This window comes from Panthera uncia, assembly GCF_023721935.1.
Source record: "Panthera uncia isolate 11264 chromosome B3 unlocalized genomic scaffold, Puncia_PCG_1.0 HiC_scaffold_1, whole genome shotgun sequence".
In the NCBI taxonomy this organism is placed as follows: Eukaryota; Metazoa; Chordata; class Mammalia; order Carnivora; family Felidae; genus Panthera; species Panthera uncia.
The window spans coordinates 91,260,276-91,272,717 of NW_026057582.1; the positions used below are offsets into that span (position 1 = coordinate 91,260,276).

A 12,442-nucleotide genomic window follows, 5' to 3' on the forward strand; every position below is an offset into this window, starting at 1 on the left:
GGAGCTATCTTCAGAGAACAAGATCTTGGATAAAATTCACCAGGCCCCCAGAGACAGGCCGACGTAGTCAAGAAAGAGCACATGTCACTTCATTAAGAAATTAAACTGGTGTTTTTAAAAGTCAACACTGTGTCTAAGAAAGCACAATCTGTTTACATTTGATCGATGTTTTCAGCTGCAGAGTGGCTTGCTTCAAAGCAATCTATTGAGAGGTGCGGGAAAGGAGTACTGAAGTACTTATGAATCATATTGGGATTAGACAGGGTTGGCCCCAAAGATGTGGCTCATCCATGACAAATTTAATTCAAAAAAAGTCTTGTGGAAAAATTCTAATTTTCCATCAAAAGTGACTATGGAGTTATTCAACATCAGTTTCACATTTATGAAAATAAAATCATTTCCAAACTGTAAGTTCCCTAAGGGTAGGAACTGCATCCCTCTGGTTCATTCTGGTATCCTTGGAGAGCACTTGGCCCTCAACTGGCCCTCAGTTTATTCTTGTTAAATGAATGAGAATTCAAAGATTCTAGACTGTGTGTCAGAAGATGTGTGTGTGAGCCTCACTCCTGTCAGGACTGGACAGACAAGCGACTGGGGGTCGGGCCTCCCAAGAAAGGGCCTCTAAACTCATGCCTGCTATTCTGAAATCTGGCAGGCTCCTGAGTTTTTATTACTATTGGCTCCATTTCACCGTGGATCTTTCAATTCCACTGAAGCAACATAAGAGAGAGATGGCAGAGGTGGGAAGATCTCAGATGGCTTTCACTGACAGACTGGAAGTGTTTATCTAATAGGTGTAGGGGCTACTAAAGCTGTATCACCCAATGCACGGCTTTGAAGCCTGGGGCCAACTACATGATTTCAACTGGGGGAAAGAAGCATCATTGCAAAAATGTCCCCTATTTAAAAATTCTCATTTTCTGTAGACTAGTGTCTCTCCCAAATATGTTGTTTTATTTTCAGTTGCCTCATTTGCAGCATATTGTCCTTGGGAAAACAGAGCGAAGAAAAAAAGCCCAAAGATTTTTCAGTTAAACCTGTTGCTAATCAGGACCTTCTAGAGAAAGACAGGGAATGGTAAAGACAACAGTCCCTACCGTTCCCAGTTCCATATCCATGTCACCCTCACAGCCAGTCCCCAGATTGCTAGCACACCAGGGCGCACACATGCGGGTGGGGCTGGGAAACAGCACAGGCCTCATCGTCATAGTGGCATGACACCTTTTCTACAAGACATGTCTTGCTATACATACTACTGTTAAGATGCCCACACACACCAATGCCATGTGGTTTTTAAAGTGTTTCTAAATGAGTTGGTTTTAAATGGAATTTTAGAAATTGAGAAGAGATTTCAAATTCAACTACTCTTCAGGTCAGTTGCAAAGTGTTCAGTTTCAGTTTTTCTCCTAGTCCTCTACTGACTCACACCTTTATACAAGCTAGCCCCTAAATCCCCGCAGGTAGCAAGACTTCACACCTTCAGACCTCCACTGAATTTTGAAAATATTCATAGGCTCACTTGAGATTTACCAAGCCAGATCCTCACACATTTCTCCTTTTCCCATGTTCTCATGTTAACTTCCATTATAGTTTTCTGTTGGACCTATTCATCCATTTCTTTATTCCCTGGATGAGAAAATGAGTTCCAGGTGGGTAGGATACTTGTCCTATTCATCATTTTGTTTTCTCTTCCCAAGATGGTAAACAAATACTCCTATTAGCAATTTGACATTGTTGTGTGACTCACAGCTATGGGGAAGGAATGAATTATTGAACTTAAAATAGAAACAACTTAAATGTTCATAAACCAGAATTGTCAAATGATTTATAATAAGTCCATGTTTCAGAATGCCATTAACAAAAATAACATTTTTTTAAAGAATGTAAAACCAGAAGTGTTTCTCAAAATGTGATAAATCTTCTTGTTTGTTTTTTAAAGTTTATTTATTTTGAGAGACAGCATGAGTGGGGGAGGGGCAGAGACAGAGGGAGAGAAGTAATCTTAAGCAAGCTCCATGCTGTGAGCAGAGCCCAATGCTGGGCTTGAACCCATGAAACCATGAGATCATGACCTAAGCTGAAACCAAGAGCTAGATGCTCAACCAACTAAGCCACCCAGGTGCCCCAGGTTTTGGTTTTTTGTTTTGTTTTTGTTTCTTTTTTGAATGAGAAAGATACAAAGAGTATGGTCTCCAATATATAAAAGTTGATATATATTCACATATAATGATTTTTATAATCAGAAAAAAACCAAGGATACTGGAAAAGACTACAGAAGTTTAAATGTAAACACCCCATTTTAGCATACAAAAGAAGGCTGTTTTGTCCAGTGGACTAGAGTTAATTTAAAAAATGGAAGTTTTTAAAAGGGAGAAACATATAAATAGTTTATTCCAATGGGGATAATATTCTTAGAATCATTTTGTCCTCCATACATCTTCCTGACTCCAAAACAATGGAACCAGGATAAGTAGCAGGGTGATGTCTGTTTTTGCAACAATTGCCATAGAGATATATATTCCAGAATTTCCCAAAGTGGATTCTGTATGGCATCTGTTCTGAGGACAATATGCAAATTGCTTGGAAAAATGGGGTTCCATGCCAAATGAGTTTGGGTAATAATACCAAATCTCACTGACTCTTTTATATGTATGTGTATATTTAATGTTTATTTATTTTTGAGAGAGACAGAGACAGAATGCGAGTGGGTTGGGGCAGAGAGAGGGAGGCACAGAATCCGAAGCAGGCTTCAGGCTCCGAGCTGTCAGCACACAGCCCGACGCAGGGCTTGAACTCACGAGCTGTGAGATCATGACCTGAGCCAAAGTCAGATGCTCAACTGACTGAGCCACCCAGGAGCCCCAAAATCTGACTCTTAACATACTATTTATTGTGGCATCATTATTGATGCCAAGATTAGACCACATGGGGAATTAACATTCTTATAAAACTAAGGCAGCAAAGGCCTGAATCCTTAGTGTGAAAGTGAAGGAAGAACAAATCTTCACACTAAAAGGGGCTGCCTATGTCAACCTTGGCACTAGCTAAAGGAAGAGACAAAAAGTTTCTTCTGAAAATTTGAACCACAAATGATATTCATCAGAGTTTGCAATTCAAATTCAAAAAGTCCTGGAACAGAGAAAAAGGTCTCAGGTAGGCAGTATCCCCAGAGAACTGGCAGAAGCCACAAAAATGCTCTCTGGAAAAAAAAGCGATTTCAGGAGTGATGTCATCAAGATGGCAATGCAAATCCTCCCCACCTTCAGTCTCCCTGACAAGAATACCAACAAGCACCTACACACAGACAAGACACCATTGTGAAAATCCCAGAACCAGGACCTGAAGCGAAATCACACCACATTAGATGGGCAAGAGGAGCAACTCCACAGTGACCACACCCCCCTCCACAAGGCTAGCACAGTACCTTACCAAGACAGCCCCTTGGGCCTATGGTTTCTCCAGTGGGAAAAAGACAACCTAAGGAGGACATCCAGCTCCCCCAGCATTGCACGACACTTCTAATAGTCCCACTCAGGTCTTGCCTCGTGGGGATTACTGGGGGAATCTGCAGGGCTCAACCACTGAGGATCAGATGGAGATGGAGATGGGAGGTGAGGCTTATGATAACCAGCACTCAGATATTAATGGACCTCATTCCTACTTGCAGCAGCACTGGAGCAGAGATCCCTGCTGGGGATTCTGCCAAGGGCAGAGCCAAGTCTGTGGCTATGTCTAGTCGAGGAGCTTGGTTGGCAGTTCTGCCTGATTTGAATACCCAGCCAATGAGCTGTATTTGCCATGGAGCCCAGTCTATGATCCCACCTAGGCAGGGAAGAAAATTCATAGCTCCACCCAACTGCTGAGTACAGCCCCCAGCCCCACCCAACCAGAGACCCCAGATATCCCTGAGGCCCATCCTACAGCCCTGTTTATGCAGGAACTCAAGCCAGCAGCCTTTCCCCCTGACAGTTTACCATGGCCCCATATAACCAGGGACTCTGAATAGTGACCCTAGGAAGCCTCAAAGCCCAGTTCTTCGTATCACCCAGCCAGGGAACCCAGCCTACAAGCCCACCCTTAGCAGAGTCCAGCCTGCAGAACTGCTCAACTTCTGAACACAGCCTTCAGCCCTATCCTGCCAGGGAGCCGAGCCAGTGACCCCACCCAATCCTGGGCACAGCCTGCAGTCCTATCTGATCAGGGAGACCAAACAGTTACCCAGCCCAATTTGGGAGCACACTCTGTGGGCCCACCTAATCACAAGGCATAGGCCGAGGCCCCACCCAATCACAAAGTCTTGCCTACAATGCTGCATGAACACAGGATCTAGCCAATAGTACCATCTGGTCAGGGAGCATAGCCCGAGACCTCATTCAAACATGAACAATTCCAGATCCTAGCCTGTAGCGCTGCCCAATCAAAGAGCCCAGCAAGGGACAGTCCCTCTGACCTCAGAGCACAGAAGTGACTAGAGACTTGGAGGAAGCCCCACCTGCCCACAGATGCTGCCAGCTGACCCATCTGGTACCCCAATGGAGCTGAGCTGTCTTTCCTTGCTAAAGCAAACCTGTAAAGTATGGAAATGGAGACCACCTGCTCAAATGTGCAGATACCAACTCAAAGAATCAAGGTCATGAAAATTAGGTAAATAACACTACCAAAGGAAACTAATAAAGCTCCAATAACTGAATGTAAAGAAATGGAAATCTATGAACTAAAAAAAATTCAGAATGATCCTCTTAAAGATCGTCAGTGAACTATAAGAACACACAATTAAATGAAATTAGGAAAACAATGCATGAATAAAATGAGAAGTTCAACAAAGAAAGAGAAATAATCAAACAAACAGAAATCCTAGCCTGAAGAATATAGACTGACCTGAAGAATTTAATGGAGGACATCAATAACAGACTCAACCAAGCAGAAGAAAGAATCAGTGAACCAAAATGTGGATCATTTCACATTTTCCAGTCAAACTCATAGAAACACAAAGTATAATAGAGGTTTCCAGTGGCTGGAGGGAGGGAAAAATGGGCAGTTGTTTTTCAATGGGTATAGAGTGTCAGTTTTACAAGATGAAAAATTTCTGGAGACCTGTTGCACAATGTACTGTTGTGAATGTACTTAACACCATTGAATTCTATACTTAAAAATGGTTAAGATGTGTTTTAAGTTTTATGTTATGTGTTTTTAATCACAATTAAACTTTTTTAAAGTATTTTAAAAATAACTGATATAGACCATGATTATATAACCTACTTCATATGGTTATTGCAAATATTGAGCTAATACAGGCAAAAAATTTAAACAATGCCTGGTACATACTAAGTGCTACTTAAGTGTTAACTACAATTGCAATTTGCTTTTATCTCTACTTGTTAGTGTCGACAATATGATTCCACCTAGAAGATGACACCATAGTGTTGACGCCATTATACGAGCATTGTCACTGACTTGCTGCCTTTTCCTCTCCAACAAAAGGTTACAAATTACTACTTGCCACTCTCATGACAAGCCTATCTACTTCTCTGACAAGTCTGAAAATAGAACCTTGAATTCTCCACTGTGTGGACAGCTAATAAAATTTGTGAGATCACACTTTGCCATGTCCACTAAGAATGCATCTCTTAGACATCCTTCACCATGCCTGGGATACAAGCACCAGCAGACAACCACAGTCTGACACATACCAGGGACTTAGTAAATAGTCATCCAATGAATGAAAGTTTGAAATAGTGGGACCAATGGATCTTATTCAATAAGTCTAAGCCTGGGTCCCAATTTGATCAAATCATCACAAAAATGAGGGCAAAATAGATAGCTGTCCAGGATTCTTCCTCAGTAGCTCAATTGGTTTTATGAGGTGATTGCTCCTCTGCCTAAAGAGGATTTGCCCTGCTCTATTTAAATCAACCAAAACCTACGCAAAACAAAATAAACCTGGAAATCCACTGCTTTTCCTATAATGAAGCAATATACAAATAATTAAGAAATACATCATTTGTGGCCCAATTAACTTCGTATTAACCCAACACACACACAAAACATCATTCTGCATTCTGAAATCAATGCCATAATCACAGAGATCTTAAGACACAAGCCCCTCTCCCACAATGCTGGTCAGACTGTATACATTTACATGGACCAGATGTAGAGCCTGCAGAGGCAGCCCTGGGTTCAGGGAGAGGAAGCAGCAACCTGAAGGAGTGACTGGAGGCATATCTGAATGACTCTCCTTGCTGCATCTACCTCAAGCACACAAAAGGTTCTAGAAACACCCAACAACATGAAATGGCCAGATGCTTCTATATGCCAGGTTCCATTCAAGATTATGGATGGTACAGATGATTCAGACATGCTTCCTTTCCTCATGAAGCTTATGGTAAGCTGGATAAACACAATAGCCTAGGTAAACTGAGAAAAGCAACTCTCTGACCTGAAACAGACCCCCCCTTTTTTCCTGACCCTGTATTAGTGCATGTATAACCTCAGGGGCAAAGGCTTTTGTAGGATGGGTAAAGAGATTCTAAGCCCTCTGGAAAAATTCTATTTTGGTGATAAGTTGTTTGCTAAACTGGCCCCTCCTCCTCAGGAAAGGTGAATGGAGTCTAGCATGGACTAAACAAAAAGCAGACTGGAGTTCATTCCGGGCTCTGAGTTCAAGGAAACATACCTTTGGACTTTCTTCTATATTGGCCAGTCTTGTGGTTCTCAAAATATGGTCCCCCACCTGCAACATCAGCATCTCCCAGTGAAATTGTCAGAAATGCAAATTCTTGGGCTTTACCTCAGACCTACTGAATCAGAAACTTGGGTGGGGCCCAAGGAGCTGTGCTTTAAAAGCCCTTCAAGTGATTCCCATGCATGTTCAAGTTTGATAGCCCCTGGTCCAGCCCAACTAACCAGCACAGGAAAACACACAGAGGGTCAGTCAGGACTGAACATGGTCAAGTAAAGATTGTGCAATTAACTAGAGATTTTGGTGGAAGGAAGGAAGGAAGGAAGGAAGGGAAAGGAAAGGAGGAAGGGAGGGAGGGAAAGAAGGGGAGGGAGGGAAGGAAGGGAAGGAAGGGAAGGAAGAAGGGAAGGAAGGAAGACAGACAAGAAATATGCTAAGTTGAACCAAACATTTAAGAAACCTAATCATAGACCAGTGGGGTGTCTTACAACTGGCTTTAATCATCAGATACTCAGGTTTTTAGAACAATCACTGTTCTCTCTTGCTGTTCTCTTTCAAAAGGTAAATACTGGTGACAGGATTGAAAATCTAGTTGCTTAACGTCTGACTCTGACAAGTTTTATCAGATCTTGAAAGCAGAGCAGAAAATCACCTAAATGTAGAGGTTAAAAGTCACTGAACATTAGTTTCCAACTTCACAGTTTAACAAAGAAAACTCTGGCAAGTAAACTTGCTATCCAAGCTCCATGTGTCTATAAACACAAATCACTGACCACTCTTCTGTATCCTAAGAGGCCTAAATGAGAGTACAGGCGTCCCTCTGTAGTTCAGTGATTTTTCAAAAGCCCCCAAACCTTTGCACTATGAAAGCTGGATCTCTTGGAAGCACTGCTTAGCAAATAGTCTTGCTTCATTTTTATGTGGAGGAGAAGTCCCCAGCCTAGGAAGGCACAGGCCACATTCTCACATTTGTTTGTGTTGGACAAGGTGAGATTATGAGCAAGTAAGTCCCTCTCCAGCCTTCTCTGAACTAAGGCTAAGAAAACTGAGCACTAAATTTTTGAAAAACTAAAATCAAGACTTTTGCTTTACTTCAATGTCTGGAGATTACAAAAATTATCAACAAAAATATTAACATAGTCTGCTTTTAGTTCTGGGTATATTATCCTTAAAAGAGAACATTAGGAATGGGTATAGGTGTGCCTCATTTTAAGAAATCTCAACCTCACAGATAAAGGGAAAAATGTATGAAACCACTATTTATATAGGCACCTGTTTGGCACCCCTAAATAACTATCTTTTAAAATGGATATGAGTAGAGGCACATGGGTGCCTCAGTCAGTTAAGCACCCAACTCTTGATTTTGGCTCGGGTCATGATCACATGGTTCGTAAGATGGAGCCCTGCATCGGTCTCTGCATGGGCAACCCAAACCCTGCTTAGGATTCTCTCTCCCTATCTTGGCCCCTCCCTTGCTTGTGTTCTCTCTTTCTCTCTCTCAAAATACATAAATAACCATTAAAAAATAATAAAAATATAAAATGGATATGAAAAGATAGAAAAATAGAATCCTAATTCCTAATTTATCAATTGCTAATTTTTCTTCTTTGTTACAAACAGTATCTATTTTATCAATTTTTATCTGATGAAGTGCTGTCAAACAGCCTTGATGTCAAGGTATCAATTATTTCTCCCTAATATAAAACTTATTTGCTCTCAGCCCATACATAGTCAATGTGTTGGGTGAGTGACCATCTTCCCAAAAGAGATACATCAACATTTCTTGTTAGTGTTTCTTAGTCTTCTGTTCTGAATTAAAGCTCCACATCAAGTTTATCAGCGATCATACCAAAATATTTCAATAAAAATTAAAATGCTCAAGAAGGAGTACTCATTGGTTTTATATATATATATATATATATATATATATATATGTTATATAAATATATATATATGGTTATATAACTTATATATATATTTATGTTATATAACCATATATATAGTTACATATATATATATTTATATATATAAAACAAATAAATAAAATTCCAGATAAATGTATATTGTTTTGTGTTTAAACCTCAAGTCAACTATAAATTACCTATTTGTCATATTGTGATTTGTATTAGACATATACAAAAATGCTCTCTATCAATAAAGAGCCATGAAGAACAGTCATTTGCAATTCAGGGGGATCTAATAAAAGAAAGAAAAGTGCCTTTTTTTTTTTTTTACCAACCTGGGCTGAGAAGCCGCAGAAGAAACCAAACCAGAAATGCACAAGTGTGAATGCAAAATTCTTATAGAAAAAATAGCATAAGAATTTGCACATTCGGAAATAGGACCACCTTCCATGAACAAGGAGAAGCCTTTGGAGGTATCTAAATTGTGCGAATGAATAGTCACTGGCTAAGACTGCCTGCATTCCTTCCTGACCGCTGATGCCAACACCAATGTGAGCACCTACAAAGGAAAAGAGGAACATTTTCATTCCCTGAACAAAGATACAATCTCTTTTATGTCATTATTTACCTACAAAAATCTTACAGATATAGCACTTATATTTTTTTCACATATATTATCTCATGAAACACTCATTAGTTAGGTATTTATCTTAATGTTGCAAAAGAGGAAAGTGGCACAAAAAGTTCAGTCATTTGCCCGAAGTTTTACAGTTTGTAAGTGGCTAAACTGGGATTAAACCCAAGTGTTGGGACTGTGGATCCAGTGTTCATTCCTTACACCATAGCTAGTTATTATACAACATAAGGTGATCAATATCCTTTTCTAGCCTAAATCAATATCCTTTTCTAGTGTAAAAACACACAATATAAGGTGATTAATATCCTGTTTTAGCCTTTTTCTTTTAATTAAAGACAAAGTTGTTGTTGTTTTTAATGAATGCTAGTAATGCTGAATGCATTGGATCCATAAAGTATTCATTTTAGAACTAGTGGGAAAATTAAATTACAGTGCAACCTCCATTACATCTTGCCAAATGCTGAACCCAAGGACTCCCACTATACAGCAGACCATACTGAATAATACCCTTACTTTTGATCATGCTGACATCATTGGCTCCATCACCTATGGCCAAAGTGACAGCATTTCTGTACTTCTTCACCAGCTCTACTACTTGGGCTTTCTGGAGTGGGGTGACTCGGCAGCAAACCACAGTCTTACACATGCAGGCAAGTTCTAGGAGATCACCCTTGATACCACTTTCTAGGGCATGGGCCTATGTTATTAAAAAAAAAAATCCAGATTAGAACAAGAAATAATTAATGAGAGATGTCTTGTTTCTCAACTGATATATTTTCTAAACAGTTTAACTAAGTTTCAACAAGTCATTGTTGACCCAGAATCACATGAACAGCTAACTAAAGATGAGTACAAAACTCCTACTAAGTGCCAAGGAATTTTAGAATGAAAAAAAAAAGACACAATGCCCTTGTGTGTCCTCCTTAACACATTATCACGCTACATTGGTGAGATATAATTAAATGCCAGAAAATCTCCAGAATCCACTGAAAGAGAGAAAAGCAAAAGACTGAGCCTACCCACCATCTCACCAGGTTTAGAAAGAACTACATAATGATGATGACTTCTTTGTTCTAAGTGATGGAAGTTTTGTTTCCTTTGCATTGTTGTTTTGTATATTTAGTGTTTGTTGTTGTGGTTATCAATGGTTGGGCAAATGAAAAGCAGATGACCTGGAAATTAGCCCTTGAAAAACAAAGTGATTGAAACCAAGAGAAGCCTGTACAAAAGGGTGGCATGCAACCTGTGTCTCAGGCAGGGTTCCCAACCAACTCCAGCCTTGCTCTTCTCCAAATAACCACAGCCTTTATGTATGCCAAGAAATGACTGGAAAGGAGAGCATAATCCTTTGCAGTTAACTGTGTGATTTGTTTTCTAGAAAACATCTCATTGTGCATTATTTAGTAAACACATTGAGAGGAAACAGGAATCCACCTCAACTTTGAGTCATCAGTATCTCTGAATGAATCTCTAGCAAGATATTCACAGCCTGTCACAATCTGGCCTCTATGTTTCTTTTGAGTCCTGGCTTCTACCACCATCTTTAAGTTTACTGTGTACTCCCATCATGCCAAAGTGCTTGTTTCCGTAACATGACAGGGTCTTTCTTGCCTCTGCCTTTGTACTTGTTGCTCCTGTGCCTGAAAGCATCACTTCCTCCAGGAAGTCTTCCCTGACTTTCACACAAGGAACTAAATGTGTCTGTCTCTATGCTCTCAAAGCTTTGTGTTCATTTCTCTATATAGTATTTGTCATAGCACTTGAGATCAGCTCTCCTGCTAGATGGCAATCCCTAAAACAAGAACCGAGTTCTATTCACATCCTTATCCTCAAGCTCTAGCATCTTGACTTGAGCATGCTTAATAAATGTTCATGATATCAATGAAAGGATGGGTGAATAAATATAAAACATGACTCTGATGTAGAAAATTCTTACGTCAAGGCCTATGATTCCTAAGGGAATCTGTGAGTTAGCTTTCTCTTTCTGAAAGAGAAAGCATGTAACTGGTTTTCTTGCCCAGAATGGTCTCCTTTTCTCTTTCTTTTTCTTCTTTATTATCAACAAGTGAAAACCTAGAGTCAGACTCTGAGAAGGAAGAACCCAATTACATTCCACAAAGCATCAAGATTTAAGCAAACTGGAATCATGATTTACTTAAAAAAAAAAAAAAGAAAGAAAGAAAGAAAAAGAAAAAAGCTTCTGACCATACCAGCAGAAATGTGGTCCATTCTCCTTAAATGAAAAATGACATTTCATGGTTTCATAAGCTTCAGGCTTTGAAGCTGAAACAGTTCTTGAAGAGCATCTATCTTAGCTCTTCCTTTCAACAGATTTAGAGACAAAGGAAGAACAGTATATTTTATCACCTGGGTAGTCTAACACACCACACACTGGCTTCTTTGAGCCTGAGGGAAAGTCAAAGCACCACTCATTAGGGACCTTTCCATAGTGTAGTCCCTGGGAAGTTCAGCCTGGAGGCCACCAGCTCCAAGCCCGAGTTGACAGGCTTATAATTTTCAGTTGCTGCTCATTTGTGCAAGGGAGAAGTTCGTGTCATCTGGACAAACTTTCAACTGAGCTTGGCCTGCAGCTGAGCTCTGTAACTTTCCATGGTGTAGAAGGCAACACATCATTACGTCTGGAATCCAGCTGGATAATGCTCTAAGCACTAAGCGCTAACAGACAGCTGATCACAAGGGGGAAAATAAAATATAGCCATATCCAACTTCTTTTGTCCTCTAAGAAACTGTCTACAAGAAGATACATTTATTTTCCAAACTCCAAAAGTGAAAAATGATCATCAAAGCTGGGGAAAGATGTGAGATTAGCTCTTTGGGCATATAAATGATAATTTCACTGGAGTGCAATCAGAGCTTTTGTCTTCTAAATTAGAAACTCAGAGGAGTGTTTTGATATTTGTTCAAGATTTGGAACCTGAACTACATTAAAAGCACAATGCAAGTTTATTCTATTACGACAAGAACCAGATTTCCTAATCAAAGCAAATTGTTTGGCATTGCTGTAAAATACTGCTATTTAGAAAAACCACCAGAGGTATCTTAATGGCAGTAATTTGGTGTGGTAATTATATGAAGATCAGGTTGTGCTCTGCCAAATCACAAACATCAGCAAAACAGTAATTGCAATACATCCAACAGTTGCGTTAGTTTAATTAAATAACAGTGAGCTGTGACACTCTCCTTAGAAAAGCACTTAAACAA

General features: G+C 39.9%; 1 protein-coding gene across 17 annotated transcripts in view; it reads right to left on the bottom strand.

The window, feature by feature from the left end:
• ATP8B4 (ATPase phospholipid transporting 8B4 (putative)) overlaps window positions 1-12,442 on the bottom strand; it is a 259,446-nt gene that overhangs the window by 35,436 nt on the left and 211,568 nt on the right. For all 17 annotated transcript variants that reach the window (XM_049611656.1, XM_049611662.1, XM_049611663.1 and 14 more), the window contains 2 exons: window positions 9,734-9,917; window positions 8,919-9,142 (listed from right to left, as the gene is read on the bottom strand). In XM_049611656.1, the coding sequence (XP_049467613.1) occupies window positions 8,919-9,142; window positions 9,734-9,917 (408 nt within the window). The remainder of the gene's footprint in view (window positions 1-8,918; window positions 9,143-9,733; window positions 9,918-12,442) is intronic.